At 35.6% G+C, this 19218-nt stretch overlaps 1 protein-coding gene across 1 annotated transcript in view; it reads left to right on the forward strand.

Moving 5' to 3' along the window:
• Positions 1-19218, forward strand: part of LOC106063140 (uncharacterized) — a 150076-nt gene that overhangs the window by 82661 nt on the left and 48197 nt on the right. Inside the window, exon 3 of the mRNA XM_056037516.1 lies at positions 7704-7850. Within this exon, the coding sequence (XP_055893491.1) occupies positions 7704-7850 (147 nt within the window). The remainder of the gene's footprint in view (positions 1-7703; positions 7851-19218) is intronic.

Here is a 19218-nt window from a genome sequence, read left to right on the forward strand (position 1 = left end):
GACCAGTTAGAAAGGTGTTGAGGGGGAGGGGGGAGAGAGAGAGAAGGAGGTATATGTCTGATCGCTTTTCAAATGCATTAATAAAAGAAAAAACGACATGAATTCGAACTCGAGGGCTAAGGCCTCTTCGGCCTCCTCAAGTTAAACATACTAACCACTGTGCTATGGAAAGGCTTATGAAAAAAGACGTTTTTGAAGTTATCTATGGTTGATTTCAATCATTTCTCTCTACATAGTATAAATGGGACTAATTCAGCTATACGCTGGCACTAACAAATAACCATGTTCTGCTGGAGGACGGTGTGGACAGTATATAAGCACTAATTAACATTTAACAGCTGCACTGTTTTGGACACTTATCCCGCATGGGAGACGACCGCATGCCAAAGGCGATCTCCTTTGGCTTGCTTAAAGGAGAACGGCGTTACAGAGGTGCCCCCGTAAACGCTATAAAGATCAACTCAGGCGCCGTTTCGCCCTTAAGGAAAGCAGCTGGCAGCAGATGGCGTCTGAAAGAGACAGTTGGAGAGCTCTCACGAAGGCTGCGGGACAAACATTTGGACTTAGAGAAAACCAATTATTGAAGACAGGCTCAGATGACGGAAAGAAAATTTAAATAGACCGGCAGTGGACAACGGATTTGTGTGTACGAGATGCTGAAAAATATGCAGGTCACAACTGGGTCTGCATAGTCGGAAGACATTGTCATTATTTTTTCAATTGATTCTTGTTTTGTCAGGTAAAAGAAATAATTGCAAAATTTCAATTTGATCCAAGTGTTCAAACATTTACCTGACAGACAAACAAACAGACAGACAGAGTGAGTTGAAGCTTTGTAAAAAGTATAGCTTTGACAAATTCACATTTGTAACCAAACTTGAACTGAACTGGCCTACTGGAGATAACCTTGTAGAAGTTTGTGTATATCTAAGTCGAATTTATTTTGTACAAAGGAAATGATATCCTGAGAGTCATTGTCAGATAGTATACAGAAACAAGTTTACCATATATTTATCCAAAAAAATGTAGTTTAAACCAAAGTAAATAACAGCTTTCTGTTCATTTAATTTCTTTTGAGGTCAACAAAATAAAAACATAATTAGATATCAATCTAATTAATGTATGATGATCAGCACTTAATTAAATAGAAATCGTCGTCTGAGTCTTAGTGAACACAACATGAAATAGAAAGAGAACCAAAAGTTAACTATACAATCGTCTATGGCCATAGGCTCTCAATTAGCAAGTGGTTACCGTGTTGGCTTGAGAAGCCTGTGAAAGCTTGAGCCATGAGTTCGAATTCATATCGTTCCCCTTTTTTTAAATTTTTATAAATGCTTTTTTTATTGTTATTCTAGATCTATTAGAAATGTAATGAAATGACTGATCCAATATAAGCTCGTTGTTTGTTTTAAAAAGTATCTTACAATGTTATTCTTGTTTGTTACTTGCCACGTAAAAACAATTCCCGACGCTCAATGTGAAACTTCAGTCAGCCGACAAGGCAAGACGTACACGTTAATACAAGATTTACAATTAGATTTGAACCCGTTCCGTTTACTTGAAGAGGCTCCTATACTTGTGATGATGACTAAGCATTCATAATGCATGAAGCTCAGCTCGTAGACATACACCAATGGACAATGAACATGTACACTGACCAATATCTTAATAATGTTAAGGGGAGGTATCCCTAGAGAAAATTGAGTTTTAGGTCTAGGATATCGATTTTTAACTAATAACATACATAAGTAGATCAATCATTTTTCTTTACATTACAATCATTTTTATTGCTTAAATCTGTGTCTAAAACATGTTTTTAAAATGTTTTTGTAAGGTCTATGAGACAAAATCTTAATAAAATTTATACTTTAAACTCATTTTTCTCAAAATGTTAGTTTTTGCACATGTCATTGTGCTTTACTAGGAATTTCTCCTAAACTACTTGATAGATTTTGATGAAATTTGAAACACTTCTTAAGGACATCATTAACTTTACTCGTACAATGATTTTTTTTCAATATTTTATGTACTTTTTTTTTAAAAAGAATTTTTAATTAATATTTATCCTGTTAAAAAAGGTCTAAAAAATACTAAAAATTCAAAAATTTATAAAAAATTTAACATACTTAAATCTTTAGATCCGACATTGTATCAATTTAGAGGATTCTTTTTTCTTATCTTTTAATTCAATTTCATGTATTTCTGATCAATAGTTTTTACAAAATTCAGACTTTTAATTTGTATACAATAAACAATATGGCCGCCGTTACCATGGCAACCATCATTCAAAAAACTTTTTTTTAGCATTATTTATTTTAGAATATCATTATATGTTACCATAACAAATTTCAAAGGCCTAGCTTCAGAAATAACAAAAATAAGATTTTCAGGGATACCTCCCCTTAACCATGTGCTACATTCTGGATGTCTTGCGTTTTAGAGGAACCATTAACATGTTTGGGTGTGCGGTGGCTGAGCGGCAAAGCGCTTGGCTTCTGAACCGGCGGCCCCGGGGTCGAAACCTGGTATTCTCATGTCGTTAGAAATAGATATTGAATAAAAAGACTTATCACTTTGTTATTGATGGTCGTTGTCTTGTAGCTGGTAGACAATGAAACCGCTGTAGGCGTAATTTATCTTAATAAAACTTGAAATAACTTTAAGCACCAAAACTAAATATAACTTTTACATAGACAATATAGACATGAGATAAACTAAATGTACTAGACTTAAGTAATAATATTTCTTAAAAAACTCCTACCCACTACAATAACACAACCTTTCAGTCTGACGTTCTTGAGTCGTCTGTCCTAACTAAGACCAATGATGACAATGCCACCTATCTTGCATCATTCACAACCAATCGCTAACCTCTTCCCACCGTCACCATAGAAACACACACACACACTACATAACACATGTATCGGCTTTTTCTCGCTAAGATCAAAGTGAGATGTACACTGCAAATATTATGTTGCACCGTTCTATTGAAAGGTAATTAAACATGGAAAAACGTGATTGCATTCGGTTTATGAACAAAATAAAATCTGACCAGATTTTTCTTTCCTTTCGACATAAAGAATAATACTTATCTTATTTAATTATATGCAATATCGTCCAAATGTCAAGAGAAAACATAGTTTAAAAAAAAAAGTAAAGTTTCCCCTTTCAGACCTTGCGATTTATGGGGCAGATGATGTAAAGGTCACCTGTTTCTGTTAACGAGTGTGTCATGTGACCAGCACAATGACCAACGGTCTTAACTTTTCCCCAACTAATGTCAAGTACCCATTAGAGCTGGGTGGACTCAGAGGCGCCAAAAGATCCCAAAATTAAGAGTCTTCACCAGGATTCGAACCTGGGACCCCTGGTTCCGAAGCCAAGCGCTTTACCGCTAAGCCACCGCGCCTTCAAGACAAAACATAATCAAGCTATATTCCCATTCAGTTTTATCAATAGCATCATCTTCTTTTATGATGTACTTAAATGTATTTTAAACATCTGTTAAGACGAGAAAATAAATTCATTCAAAGTTAATAGCTACGATGCACCTTGAGATGACGTCATCTGTTTCTGTGGCCCACGGTTAACGAGAGTGTCATGTGGTAAGCACAACGAACCAAGAGACATTACATTTTCACAACTTATGTCTGGCACCCATTAGAGTTGGCTAGACCCTAAATAACCCAAAATTCAAAATCTGTCTTCAGCGGTTTTCAAACCCGAGACCATTCGGTTCGGAATCCAAGTGCTTTACCGCCCATCCCAGAAGCTGACATTATGAAGACAGTAAAATAATAAAACAACACTACGTTATAGAGAACGTAACGTGTAAAAAAGAAAGAAGAACGCAACGGACATTCTAGAACCTTCTGTAAATATAAATAACGCTAAAGGGGCACTGCGCAACAGAGGAAAGTAACTGGGCAGCAGATGGCCTCTAAAAAGAGACAGATTGGTGAGCTCTCGAGAAGTCTGCGGGACACATTAATAGACCCAGGAAGAAACCTTTATAGAAGATGCAGAAGACGTAAATAAAACATAGAACAACGGCTTTGTTTACATTAGTAGTGGGAAAATAAGCAGGTCGCCATTGGGTTTGCGTAGTCACGTGAAGCGCTGTAGTCATCCTTAATCTTCGGATTCGAAGTCATTACCATTGATTCATCCAAACGACCAAATGAGTTGACTAGGGGAGACTAGCACGATTTTAGTTTGATGAATGCAAGCGGTATATCTATCTTGAATAGTAACAAGCCACAACGCATCGGGAAATAATATGTTTCATTTCTCTTCTAGTTTTTGAGATCTGAGTGTGACAGACGGACAGACGGACATTTTGCACAAACCTAATAGCGGCTTTTCTTTTACAGGGGCCACTAAAAAGGACTCTTGAATCCAAAACCCATATAAGCCGTATTGATACTGATCTATTTGGACACAGATGCAGACAAGAAAAGGTTTCATTACACACAAGAAAAGCTTTCATTACACTTACAGTTATGAGGACAACATATTTTCCCAAACATTATGTACCCTTATATATATTTGTTGTTGTTGCTGTTATGTGTTTGTACCCCTCCACTAAAAATAACTCCTCTACGCCGTGGCCGCGTGTAGCTCAAAAAGCTAGTGGTCCGTAAAAAGCTGTAGATTAACTAAATGGTTCATTACACTCTCTTTAACTATAGGTCAGTGAGTTTAAGTGGGTATAAATATTAATATCCTATTTAAGCAAATGTACTGTAGCTATATATTTATATAAAAGCATTATTTTAGCATTATCGATAATAGTTATTAAAGCAACAATACAAAAATATTAAAATTGCTCTTCTGAATGTATTACATTTAGTTTACTTACAAAAAGGTATGAAAGTCTGTTTATCCATTATAAGTTATTCAGTTGTTGTTTTTCAAGTTCAAAGTAACGCAAAATAATTCTTTGAAATTCTATTACTTTAGGACTCAGCGGTTCTCAACCTTTTATGCTCGGCGACCCCTTTTTACAATCCCCCACTTAGCCGCAACCCCGCACACACACACAGCAATAGAAAATAGACATTAACAATCCATTTTTTCAATGGTCTTTGGCAACCCCTGGCAAATCGTCAATCGACCCCCAAGGGGATCGCGACCCATAGGTTGAGAACCCCTGCTTTAGACTTTAGACAATAAAAAAAAATCAAGAGTTGAATATGAATATTCCTTTCCAATGGGCGGATCCGATGGGTGGGATAACACAAACTCTCTTTGTAATCTAGTTTGTTCTTTACATTTTCGTTAGAGAATTAACATTTAAACTTTATCTTTAACTTGCTTCTTCTAAATAATTAGAGGCATCAATAACAAAGAAATCTGCATTGGGATGGCTTGCAAATTCGTCTTATCAGAAATGGATGGTTCTCTTTGATCTTATATAGATATCTATTAAGGATTAGGATTTTGACATTGGGTCATCAGATTCAACTTCTGATCATACTAGAATGCATTAACTAGACCAAATTCATTGTTACAGTAATATTTATCATGGCAATAAACTGATGATTGCTTATCATCTAATCAAAACAGCACCGCCAACTAACACACACACTAAAACCTTATTCTCATTTCCCATCCTAGAAGCAATGATAAAAGGGGGAAAAAAAAGGGGTGTGGTCTAGCTCATGCTATATAAATAACCAAAGTGTACCGTGTTCCCTGGCCTTCAATAGCCAAAGCTCAGTACGGGTCAGTCCTGACGGACACAAGCGGACGTGACATGGGAAGGTTCACCCGATACGCGGGATTTGACCTTTTGTGGCTCCGTAGATGAATAATCGCGTTTGATAAATCATAGTTTTATATTCATGTCCTGGGCATCAGTTTTCGGAAGGCCGTGTGCCTACAATGAGACGGCACCATGTTAATTAATAAGTCAAGTGTCTTCCTATCAAAGTATTCTCTTGCATTCACTCTCAGTAAGCCTAGGAAACATGCTTCAATATAATTAATAATGAAACTAGAGTCTGTACCGTTTAAATATTAACGACTAGATCTAAACATATTTTTCTTCATATTTACCACAACTTATTGAAAAAGAAATATTCAAGCCATGGTCTTGTTTTGAATGTCTAAATTAGTACAATTTCAAAGAATCTTTTGGCGTGTTTTTTATTCAACAAATCTTATATCAACTCACTCTGTGTGTCTGTCTGTGTTAATCTCTACCTAATCTCGTATTAAGCTGACATTTTGCACAATTATTTCTTGCCTGACAACATAAGAATGAATATAAAAAATTAACCAATCAGTTAATAAACTATTGGTAATTAATTATTTTGTTTGATATCTCGAACAAGGAAAATACATTTTAATTGACGTAAGTGGTGATAAAAGCTGAATTAGTCACCTTTATAGGTCGTCGTCTGAGTCTTAGGGCAGTGCACACAAACCTGAAACCGGTGGTAGGACGGGTTTCTGGGAGAAGGTTTCTTTGCTGCCTTTACAAAATTAATTATAAAAAAATATTTCTTCTCAGGTTGGTGACTCAAACTTGTGCCCCATTGTTATGTAATGTTTACTTTACCCACATATTTTTTCATACAAACGGAATGTATATTTATGGGAAAAAAAACTGCTTGCATATTCCACTTTAAAAATAAACTGTTTGCTTTAAGAAAACAAAACAATAGCCATAACACTAGAACTTTGCAAGATCTGAAATAACAAGATATAGGAATTTCAATATTTTTTCCAATTCAATCGTGTCGGACGGAAAGACCACACAAAAGTAACTACTTCTTTCCCCCCAACACGCTAAATAACAAGGTTACAAAGACACAAACTCAGAATAGGTCCCCTAAGTTATCCACCCAGGCAGGTAAAAAGGCAGGCTTCAATATTTTAAGAAAGAATGAAATTCTATCAAAGACAAATGACGGAGAAGAATGGAGAAAGAAGGTTGACAGATCTTGTGTGGTGCCCCAACTGTGAACCTGGCCTAACTGACGTCTTATAATGAATATCTAATTGATCTAAGTGTTTTGTAAAGGGTCAATCTCTTATTCAAATGCTCAAAAAAAAAAAAAATAATTTTCATTTAGTTCAGTATTCAACGATTACCGTGGGATGGTGCAGTTCAAGCGATAATATGAAAAACTACTTATTAAATGTTGTTTTAAATTATGTTCAACATATATGCATACTAAATAGATTTTTTTCTCTTTTAAAAAAATATATTTTTTGTGTGTAAATGTAGTAGTCAGTATAATAGATTTTTCTTAACTTTGCAATATAAATGTAAAAAAAAATTTTTTTTACAAAAAATCTAAAACTATTTTCATAAATGTGTTAAAAATGTGGTAAATGGTAATCTCCCATACTAAAGAGCCTCCCGTGTTTGTTACTATTAATAGTGAATAGTTGTAAAAGTAGTGTATTTTTCTAAAAAAAACTGCTTGCATGAGGGCTTTCAAAAAAATAAATTTTTCGCTTTCAGAAAAGAAAAAGTAGCCATTGCATCAGAACTTTGAATGGTCTAAATTAGCCTAAAATATTATAATGTGGGATTTTCACTATCTCTTCTAGTTTACGAGATCTAAATGGGACACTAAAAAGCTAGAAAACAAATTGTATTTCTATACAGGTAAAAAAAGATCCTCTCTATTTTTTTTTTTTATTTCTGTGACTCGTGTAATTTTTTTTTCTTTGTTTTATTTCAGTGTGATGCAGGTTACGGAACAGACGCATTCTTTGACTTGATCAACCGGAAATCAAAGAAAAGCAGCCTCGTTATGATGATGGGCAGCGCGTGCTCGGAAGTGACCAAAACAATCGCTGAAATTGTGCCGTATTGGAATTTGATCTTGGTGAGAAACCAAACGCACACATGCACACACACACACTTGCACACACAGACACATGAACACTCACACAAACGATCACACATACACGCTCTTACAAACATTTATATAATAGCCCTCAAGCATCTACTTACACTGTAACATATCATCAGTCTTCCAAAAAAAAGGTCGGATGTGTAGCTGAGGGGCATGAATCTCTGGGCTACCTAACAGAGGCTTGAGTTCAAAACACGACTCAAGCTGAGTCTTCTTATCTCCTGAAGGCAGCATGGACATTTTTAAGCCCCTTCCCGCAAAGGTCCGCAAACGTGGCTAAAAAATCAGCATGCTATGGTATATAAGATGTACTTTACTAAAGTTGGTACTACCAAACATGTAGGCTACGTATATACAGATAGATTCGTAAATCTATGTATACAAACATTTATAATCTCGATCCAAAATATCCAACTTTAGTTGTTATATACAAAATAGTGTAGTCGATAGTATAATACAAAGCAAGTCAATAACCTGTGTCACGTAAAATAAAGCCGCTATTGCATTAAGTTTATTTTTATATTGAATGGTTTCTAGCGCAAGGTCATGTTAGTATGTTGTTGACAAGTTTATTTCAAACACGAAGACGGTTATTCCATAAGCTCTCAAAATTGTTTGGATGCTACTAGAAAAAAAAAAAAGGTAGTATTCAATTGGAGAGAGATCGGTCACTAGAGAAAATGAAATTAGATTAAACTGTTATGTACATTTATGTCCTGTCCTGTGGCATTTTACGTCTCGAGAGACGATCTTTTCCCTTTGCAACTTCTTGTGTGACTAAAGAGACCAATCCTTGATACACAGCTGCGATCGCCAGGCGCCGTTGCATTATCACCCTTCTTTCTGCTTCTGTAGTGTATGGCATCTGTATGGCATCTGCCATCCGAAACCCTTCCTTTATTCTCTCTCTTTCCTTGTAGATCTCCATTCATGTTGTTGTGCATTATTTAAAGTGATTTCTAGTTCCAGAATTAAAGCTTTTTATTTATTTAAAAGAAGATTTCAGTTTTGAGTTTATACTTTGAAGTAGTATCTCCGGCATCATGGTATTGCTTGTGAAATCTGATGTTGCTAAAAGGTAAAAATTTACGAAATTAGAACATCAGAAAAGCATTGACCGATCAACACAATCTCATCGTGACATCAATCAAGACATCTTTGTCATCTGGATCAAACTTATCGTATACCCTGTATTCCTACTGTGAATAAAACTTTGGTTTGCCCAGAGCCTTGAGCTTGTCACTTTGGGCTCTTATTTAAAATACTTAGTTTTTGTTTCTATATATTTTCCTAACATTCCTTTTTCTTTGTCCTCACGATCTGATGTGTCGTGCCTCATACTCTTTGTCTTATGTCTATGGATTTAGGAGCTCTCTCTCTCTCATCTCTCTCTCTCTTTTTTTTCTTTTTTTACTTTATTTCCTATGATGTCCAGACCTATCCGTCCCGCCATCTACTCGTTCATTCGAAAGAAATCTACACAGCATTTAATGTTTACAGACAAATAAGAAGGTCAATCTCGATTTCCTCTATCTCAGGCAACGCCCCCCCCCCCCTTCTCCTTAGCCACACAACTGGCATACAACGCCAAAGAAATTTTTTTTGTACTGGATTTTTATTGTCAAATTGTTGTTATTTGTACAATAACCCTAAAAGATGTCCCATTGCTGATTAAACTAACATTAATCAGTTATTAGGAAGAAAACCTCTATAAGTTGTATAAAGGAGATATAGTCTTTTAATTTTTTTTTTAAAATGTTACAGTACCTCTATTCAAGTCGTACCTTCGTGGAAATAAAAACCTGGGTGGGTGGACACGGATCTCCAAAACGACTCAAACGATTTTTCTCGAAATTTAAGAGGAAATGAATATCACTGAGAAAAGAATTACTAGCTCGTTGGCCACTCTGGGAAAAACTCTATTTTGGCCATTATATTTTTTTTCAAAGTAAAAAAACAAAAAATTAAAAAAATTAAATTTGGCTAGAGAACGAGAAAATATTTCTCTTGAACGAACTAGATGTCTTCGGGTATTTCCGCATTAAATGAAGAGTTTAAAAAAATGTATGTTCAGGACAATTTTGCGCATCGTCTTCTGAGTTAGAGCTAAAGGCCCATTATTGTTACATTATAAAGTGTAGTAGACCTATACATTACATACACTTATCCAGGATTCTTTCTCGGGGGGGGGGGGGAGGGGGGGGGTTGAATGGGGCAGAGTATTTTTTTCCTTTATTTTTTAATATAACAATCATTTAAGAGAAAATTATTTTTTTGATTGGTATCTCGAGCTACGGAAAGAAATTGAACTTGACTGGTGGTATAAGTTGATTTTTTTTTATAAATGCATTTAAAAATTGATCACACAGGTACCTCCACCCACCCCTTTCCAACTGGCCCAGACAAGTGATAGGATTATAGCGTATTGAGAAAGCTATAAGCATAAAATTGCGCTAAACAAAAACAATTAGTAAAAATATCAAAATATTTCTAATCGCACAGATTTATAGTTGTTAGTCTAGATTAGATCTATTACAAATTTTATTCCATGACTGATCCAAAAAATGGATACAACTAAGATTTTTTCTTTTTTAAAATATTTTTTATGTTTTTATTATTATTTTTTTCTTGTTGTTTCAAATTGTTGTCTTTATATTTACATTCTAAAATAAAAACAAGCAGTCATCTCTTCCTGTTAAAATATAGGAGCAGTTGGATAGTTACAAAATAATATGTTGATTCACTAGGCCTACATATTCAATGTATCTATGTTCAAGTTCTTGTAGAAAAGAAATTTAATTAACTATAAATTTAAATATGTTCCAATACTCTAAAGCCCGACCCTCTGCATAGTAAGATTGACTGACCCATAGGCCTGTTTATTGTACTTAAGGGAATATGACCCTCTATTGTCTTTCGAATAATATAGAATTACTGCCCCTTATCAGTCTTTAAAATTTGAACTGAGTTCTATGTAATCTCATTTATTTCATGCTTCTATTTAGAATATTACTGCCCCCCCCCTGCCCTCCCAATCAGTTCAGGGTAGGACAAATATTGTGTGTAGCATTCGAATCATCACAGTGAGAGGAAAATGACAAGGCAGAAAGAGCTTCAAGAAAAGAAAGCGAATCATAATTGAACGAATATCTCCCAGTATAATGATTGAGAAAAAAAATTCTATGTATTTTCGACCAAGATTAAAGAATCCAATTAAGTTGAGAAACAGAGACGTCATGATATGGTGTGGAAAGGGGGGGGGGGTTCTTTTTGAAGGCATGGGTAAGGTATTGTTAAATTTAGAATAATCTATCTATCTATCTATCTATCTATCTATCTATCTATCTATCTATCTATCTATCTATCTATCTATCTATCTATCTATCTATCTATCTAGATATTCATAGGATTACGCTATATGAAACACTCTATTCAAAGAATGTCTAATTTTTAAACTCAAGTTAGACTGATTCATATAATAGTAATTGTAAACACTAATGGAGATTTGCATACGCGCCGTGCTAATATGTTTATATTGCGTCATTGTTTGTTGTGAATGTTTTTGTGAGAGAGTACTTGGCAGGATGTGACGTAGTCAAATGATAGTCTTCAATGTCTACTTATATCAACACGAAGTCTCTGCTCATTAATTGTTAGTATTAATGTCTGCAGTGTTTTATTTATTTCTCTGTGACTACAGCACACATGGCCCAAGCCTATAGATAGCAGGCTCTTTTGTATTGTAGATGTATAAAACAAGGGGAATGCTGATAAGCTTATGTTTTTTTGAAAGTTTTATGTAAATAGCAGATATCCAGTTAGTTATGCAGAATAAAGTATTTTTTTAAAGCTCTTTTGTTTGTAATGTTTCTTTAGTTGGCAATTTTGAAGATTAATTAAGCGTCCTTGACATTGTGTAGCTCAGATCGGAAATCACCAATAATAGACGAGTATAAGATCTACTTATAGTGATACAGAAGTTAATTTAATTGCATTACAAGAATAATTGCCCTAATTGCACAACGCAAGAACTGACAATGGTCTTGGTCCATGAAAATCAATGGACCTAAGTCACCAATCGTAAACAAACAACATTGAGCCACGTGGTTCACTATCTCTTCTATACCAATTTCGTAATACACCAGGCAGTCACGTGACAGTTTTTTTTTTCATTGTTTTATCAATATTATCATGTGGCTAATTGTTGTTTGTTTACGATTGGTGAAAGAGGTCAATTAAGAAAATCAATAATTTATTAAAGGCCCCCATCGGAAAAAAAATTTAATAAAAAAAAATGTGTATTTAAATAAGTCGTGTAGGAAATGTGAAGACGAAAAGATTGGACAGTTGATAAGATCAACGTTAAGATACACACAAAAATACAACATTTGAAAATGAAGATCAAGATTGTTTATAATTAGGTTCAGTCATGCTGTCTGAGAACGTCACGATTCATTTTTTTTTCTCTCTCGACCTCTCTTCTCATTTTCGTCCGCTTTCTTTTTAGCTCTTTCTTTAGCTCTCTCTTTAGCTATCTATTTATCTCTCTCTCTCTCTCTTCAGCTATCTCTTTAGCTATCTCTTCAGTTATCTCTTTAGCTATCTCTTTAGCTATCTCTTCAGCAATCTCTTTAGCTATCTCTTTAGCTATCTCTTCAGTTATTTCTTTAGCTCTCTCTTTAGCTATCTATTTAGCTCTCTCTCTCTCTCTCTCTCTCTCTCTCTCTCTTTAGCTATCTATTTAGCTCTCTCTGTCTCTCTCTCTTTAGCTATCTCTTTAGCTATCTCTTCAGCAATCTCTTTAGCTATCTTTTCAGCTTTCTCTTCAGCTTTCTTTATAGCTATCTCTTCAGCTATCTCTTTAGCTATCTCTCTTCATCTCTCCCGTCTCTCGCTCTGCTGTTTTAACATCCCTTATCTCTTCTCTTAATTCAGCTTCCATGCGTACTGTGCTCACATACAGCATGTTCCTTATGTTCATCTCGTTCTGTAGTCGTCTCGCTCTTGACCACCATAAGACCATATCAGTTTCAAGAAGTCCTGCCCCCCCCCCCCCCCCAGAAAATAAAACAGCTCTACAGATAGACCCCGGACTCCCTAGTCGATGGCTAACACTGTTTGACATGTTCATTGAGTCACGTATGGGATGTGGGGGGAAGTCAGTCGGGCAGACGGAATGGTCTCGACCTTTCGGTGGCCTGCCGGTGCCGAGCAGAGCGACACTCCTGACATATGCCAACTAGGAACGACAGCATTGACAACAGATCAACCTTAACGTTTGGTAGAGTCAGTCTAAGCGATCCACTGACACTTGACGCTACACAGGTCCGAAGAGAAAGGTTCTCAACCTTACAAATAGTACCAATACACTCTCGTTACAGGTACAAAGAAATAACAACACCATAAATTGTGCGCTTCAAAATATATAGTTTAGAAGTAGGAAGGTAACTATTAAACGTAATAAATTAATTCATTCTATTTATTATCCTCGTATTTAATCATTTAATTTGTTTTTCTGACCAAGACGTTCTTTGAAACTTTGTAAAATCCGAAAGCCATGTTGAATTATAAAATATTTCACATTCTTCAAACCATTTTTTCTCATGGAAAATAAGCAAAATAGAAAAAAAAAAAAAATCTTAAAAACTATATCTACAACAATGTACTAGTTATTTCCCTTATTCGGTATCAAACAAAATAATAAATTGGCAATAATTAATTGACTAATTGAGTACTTGTGTTTATTGATTCATGTTTTGTTAAGTACAATAAATAATTGTTTAAAGTATCTTTTTGATCAGAAAATGAGTGAGGGAGAAATAGCGTTAACAATAGTTTTTTTAGTGGGACGAAACCCAACAAATGTAGCCATATCTGTGATTACTAAAGTATTAGTTTCCCTTGTTGCTATTAAACAAAATAATTAATTACCAGTAATTAATTGTCTAATTGGTTACTTTAAAAAAAAAAGAATACTTGTGCGAAGTTTCAACTTGATTTGAGAATGGGTGTGGGAGAAAAAAGTGTACACACTTTTTACCAGACAGACCGACAGACAGATTTGATATAAGCTTTGTAAAAAGACACTTTTCTGCTATTCAGTTACCAAATAAACTCAAGGAAGACTCGCCCTGCACGAACCAATAGTGCAGTTTTTCACAGCATTCAGATTGAATGGAATTAAAGAAGAATGTAATAGTATTTTCTAGCTTTACAAAACTATCAAGGCTTGGGCAAGTTTCAAGTCATAGGAAGCGAGACCAGTCGGTATAGAAGCCCTGAACACTGACATGAGACGTCACAACCCAAGGGCAGTTTAAACTTTACGATCAACTGTTCGTTTCCATGTCAAAGGTCGTGATGTCATACAGCTGTTGGGCCCTTTGAAACTAGAACTCAAACATAATTCATTTACAATATAACTGAAATATGTGCTAATGTTATTAATGTGTATTCTTACTGTAAAATATGTGACAGTCAATAATGAAACTTTCATTGGGACGAATTAGCCTGCGGACCACATTCTGCCAATCACTGGTGAAGGTTCTTATCTACGTTACCCTGCGGGCCACATTCGGTCATCACTGGTGTAGCCACTTATCTACGTTATCCTACGGGCCACATTCGGTCATCACTGGTGTAGGTTCTTATCTACGTTACCCTGCTGGCCACATTCTGCCCATCACTGTCTAGACTGCTGTCTACGTTACATTCCCTTCTAGGACTTATTCTATGGCACAGGATGAGGACAGAGATGTAATTACGCTTCTCTAAGACTTATGGCTTCAGGCGGTGACCAAGTCAGTTTCTTGTTCACAAGGTGACGTACGTCCCTCGCTGGTGCACAGCAGAATAAATCTCATGTCAGTTAAGACGTATACCGAGCTGAAGCGGCGTAGTCTGAATTTCATCTTTTGGGGTGCCAAGGTTATAAAATCCACTTAGTGCGAATACATTTATTGACGTCTATTCTTTCTTTCTAAAAAACAAAAATAAATGTATAAGTGTCAGTGAGTGTTCTCTCCTTCCGTGTTTCATTCGTTCTTTTCTTTTTTCTCTTTCGTTTCTTTGTAGAATAGATATTAATGTGGGAGACTTTCACCCACTCGATACAGAGCAGCTCTAAAGGGGGAAACAGTTCAAAGTTCAGGAACTTGTTGCTAAGTACAACTAAGCAGCAGGGGCCGGCCTTAGATAATTGGAGGCCCTAGGCGATGTGAATTAGGTGACCCTAAATGAAATAGAAAAATAAAAAATAAACAGATAAAAAAATTACGCTATTTATTAAAACATAGTATGCCACAAAAATAATTTTGGGTCACAAGTTTCGCAATTTTGTCTCTACAAAAATATTTAGAGCCCTATGCGAGGCCCCTACCAATTGGAGGCCCTAGACGGCCGCCTTGTTTGCTTGTGACTAACGTCGCCCTTATAAGCAGTTTTTTTTAATACTTAAAACCACAGGTTTTGTAAAATGTTTGTTTGTTTGTTTTCCCTTACTATTACAGTGTTGTTGTTTTTTTGTTGTTGTTTTAAATGATTTTTTAAAACCTTTTTTTTTCTAGTCTCTTCTGTACAAACTTGCGTTGGGGTTAGGACTTGATAGGATGGTTTGAAGGAGCTCTGTGTTACTAGCATGTAGATCTAGATGGCTGCCTGGTTGTGCAGTAAATGAAATATCAAAACGATTTGAACAGTATAAAGCTACTGCTTTTAACATGCAACAAACATTCGTGGTTCTGTCTCTCGTCACGTGGTTCTGTCTCTCGTCACGTGATTCTGTCTCTTGTCACGTGGTTCTGTCTCTTGTCACGTGGTTCTGTCTCTCGTCACGTGCTTTTACCGAATTTTTCAACTGCTCCCTTTTTTTGTATCTATTCATCTGCATCAATCCTACTCCAGTGTTACATCAGAAATTCTATACAAATACGCAAAAACACTTTTATAAAGATATGAAGTCATACACTCCGACCAAATGGAACCAAAGCCAATGATAAAGTTATTAACCTTAATACAATTATCTCCATTAAGGTGTAAATCTAATTTGTCTTCGTTTAAGATGAATATTAAAGAGACCGCTCCTGATTTTCTTATAACACCACCAAGGGGAGACAATTAGATCATCTCCAGCGTATCCTTGCCATTTTCGTGGAGAGATGATCCAAAAGAAAAATTGTGTCTATTCAATTTAATCTGCTACTCCAGTCCCATAGTTTTGAAAGGCAAAAAAAAAAAATAATAATAATAAAAATAAATAAATCATTTTCTTTCATTTCCGAAATATTTCAATGCCTCACTATTTTTTTTTCACATTTTTTTTTTATCAAAACGAGGTTAACACAAAGGGACATTGTCCCGTTACGGCACTGAAAGTGATTTTTAAAGATAATGTAAATTTATTAAGCACGAAACCTTTCCATGAAAGTTGAAACAGTTAACAGACGAATGTATTATTTTTACCTTTAAATCAATCATTAGACAAAGGATTAGCTAAGAGTACTTATATTCAAAACCTCGCGAAAGGCGACTATTTTATATTTCTTATCTTATATAATACAGACGTTATTTTATTGCTATAGTGCTCCCAATGTAGAGCTAGAGAGGAGGATCCTAGCAATGGAATTGAGATGCTACGGATGGATCCTAGGTATCACATTCAAAGACCACATCACAAACGAAGAAATAAAATACAGGGTTACTGCAGCGACTGAACTCCATGATGACCTGCTAACAATTGTAAAGAAACGTAAACTAAAACTCTGCGGCCATATTACAAGGTCTTCGGGGCTCGCAAAGACCCTCCTTTAGGGAACAGTACCAGGAAAAAGAAGAAGAGGCAGACAGAGAAATCGGCGTAAAGACAACATAAATGAATGGACGGGCCTCTCATTGAAAGAGGCTCTATTCAAGGCAAAAGAGAGGAATGGAGAAAGACGGTCGACAAATCTTGTGTAGGGCCCCAACGGTCCAACAGACCAAGAGATAGGTGAAAGTGAAGTGCTCTTAGAAATTATTTACTTGTCTGTCGGATTTGGAATCATAACTTCATTGTTTTGTTTTGTTGACAGTACAGGTTTCTGAAATAATTAGCATAAATTATCGCTATTTTTGTTTCCTTATTTTATGTCGCAGATATAATGTTTCCAGACGTCCGGCAAAAAGAGGACACGTCTTTCTTTTTTGGGGTGTTGTGTCCTCCGTCCGACAGGCGTCGACCTAACTTGTGAAAATGTCCGGCTTTCCTGTTGTTTACATTGTCTTTGTTGCACAGGCAATGTGCTTTTTTTTTCTTTTTTATTACCAGGCAGAATTCAGTCGTTGAATATGTTTTTACTAATCGACATACTGTGGACAAAAGAGAGAAATAGACTTTAAATAAGTTGGGCTTAGATCAATTTAGCGTAGAGTTAGGACAAAGCTAGGAAGGGCCTAAGTCAATTTAGTTTATAGTTAGGACACATCTAGGCTGGGCCTGAGTCAGCGTAGTTTAGACTTAGGTAACAGCTAGTTTAGGTTTAGATCTATCTAGTTTAGGGCTAGGGCACAGCTACTTTAGGCCTATAACAATTGAGTAATAGATTAATAGTAACTGTGAAGGTTCTTGCATGTTAATATGAGTACTTAAAGCAAAGATCAACCGACAAAGTTTGGCTAAGTCTACCATGTAACGTGCACAAGAACATATCAGACCTGGCGTCTTTCTTCTGTCATCAAATGAGTAATTCACTCTCGTATCAAGCTGAAACTTCTCACAACTGACACATACAAATACAAAATATAGTCATTCATTCCATTGTTTTATACAAAATTAACTTTCAAATGAGTGTTTCAAAAGCATTTTTACATTAATTCGTTCCTTATATCTGCGAATTTAGACATCCTTTATATCCCATTCATCGTGCGCTTCTATCATTCATCATAAGGGCGCCGTACTTCCGGTATAAACTTACTTTGCAATATCCACGTTGATTGCATGGTGCTCTATTGTTTTCTAATGATTTAAGAGTAGTGCTGCCAGTTTGGATAAATCAGTGGTTCTCAACCTTTTTAGCTCCGCGACCCCCTAGTACAATTTTTCACTTGGCGACGACCCTCATCCATTAATTTTCGTTCATAAGCCTTGGTAAATGTGGTTTAGCTAATGTTATGTAATCGTTGTCAGAATGTAGATCACTGATATCCATGATGTTAATTCCAATGCTAGAGACTGAACATAGAAAGAGCTTTATTTAGTGTCAAATAAATTTACTCTTCAATTACTTTTTTATTGCGTGTTTATGATATTCATATTGCATACAGAGATGACAATTTTAGAAGTATCGCTAAGCTTGGAAAACGTACACGGTCTTTGACGCAGTAAACTTTAGCTACATTATTGTTACGACAGTATTTTCAAACACGTCAAAGTTATTGCGAAAGTTAAGCTTGTTTTTATTTCACTAGAATAGGAATTCACTTCTGCATTAACTTTTTCTCTTCTAACTGATGATGCCAGCGTTGATTCCACCAGAATGTGGTAAATAATTACGGAGAGAAAGAGTTAAAGTTTATTTCTGTATTTAGGCTTAACAACAGGCAGAAAAACCATGATACATATTGATATGTATGAACTGGAAGAGGATGTCGCGTAAAAAATCTGAAATATAGCAGAATGACTGCAAACAATATATACAGAATTAAGTTATTGATATTCATGAGAGATCATATTCAGCTGCCTTGCTATTGATGTAAAAATTCTGGTGGCAGTATCTTTGTTGCTAATACATATCGGTGAACTATACTGTGAGCTACGATGCTCTCTTATGGTGACTCATTCTGTACCAATAATGAAATCCAGCATCATCTGTGCAGACACCACAAATATTTTTCCAAGGGGTCTTTTAGTTTTCCAAAAATTAACTTAGTCCATTACATCACGTGCTTCAGAGGTCATTTCAAGAAGTTTGCAAAGAAACTACTCTTTAGAATCGCTATAATGTATATATCTCAGAAAACCAGCAATGTGAACAATTTACAACGTCTGTGGTTTCATCCATCTGGATGCCTAATATTGGATCGGAGATCATATTTTCTGAATTAATTGATTGATAATATCAGACATGTCAATTTTTGTTCCAGTGAGCTGTGTTATTAGTTAATGAAATTACACTAAATTTAGTTCAGAATTCGGCTCCAATCATAGCTCGAGCAATGTCTTTGGCCCCTAGCAATATCAATTGAGAGCCACCAAATAAATAGCTTTAAGGGCTGCTATGTTTTAATAATGCTACTTGTCACTTGTCTGGATTTCTTGTTTTTATCAGCCTTCAAAACTAAAATACGTCCTTATAGGTAAATC

Source organism: Biomphalaria glabrata, chromosome 8 (assembly GCF_947242115.1).
Source record: "Biomphalaria glabrata chromosome 8, xgBioGlab47.1, whole genome shotgun sequence".
In the NCBI taxonomy this organism is placed as follows: domain Eukaryota; kingdom Metazoa; phylum Mollusca; class Gastropoda; family Planorbidae; genus Biomphalaria; species Biomphalaria glabrata.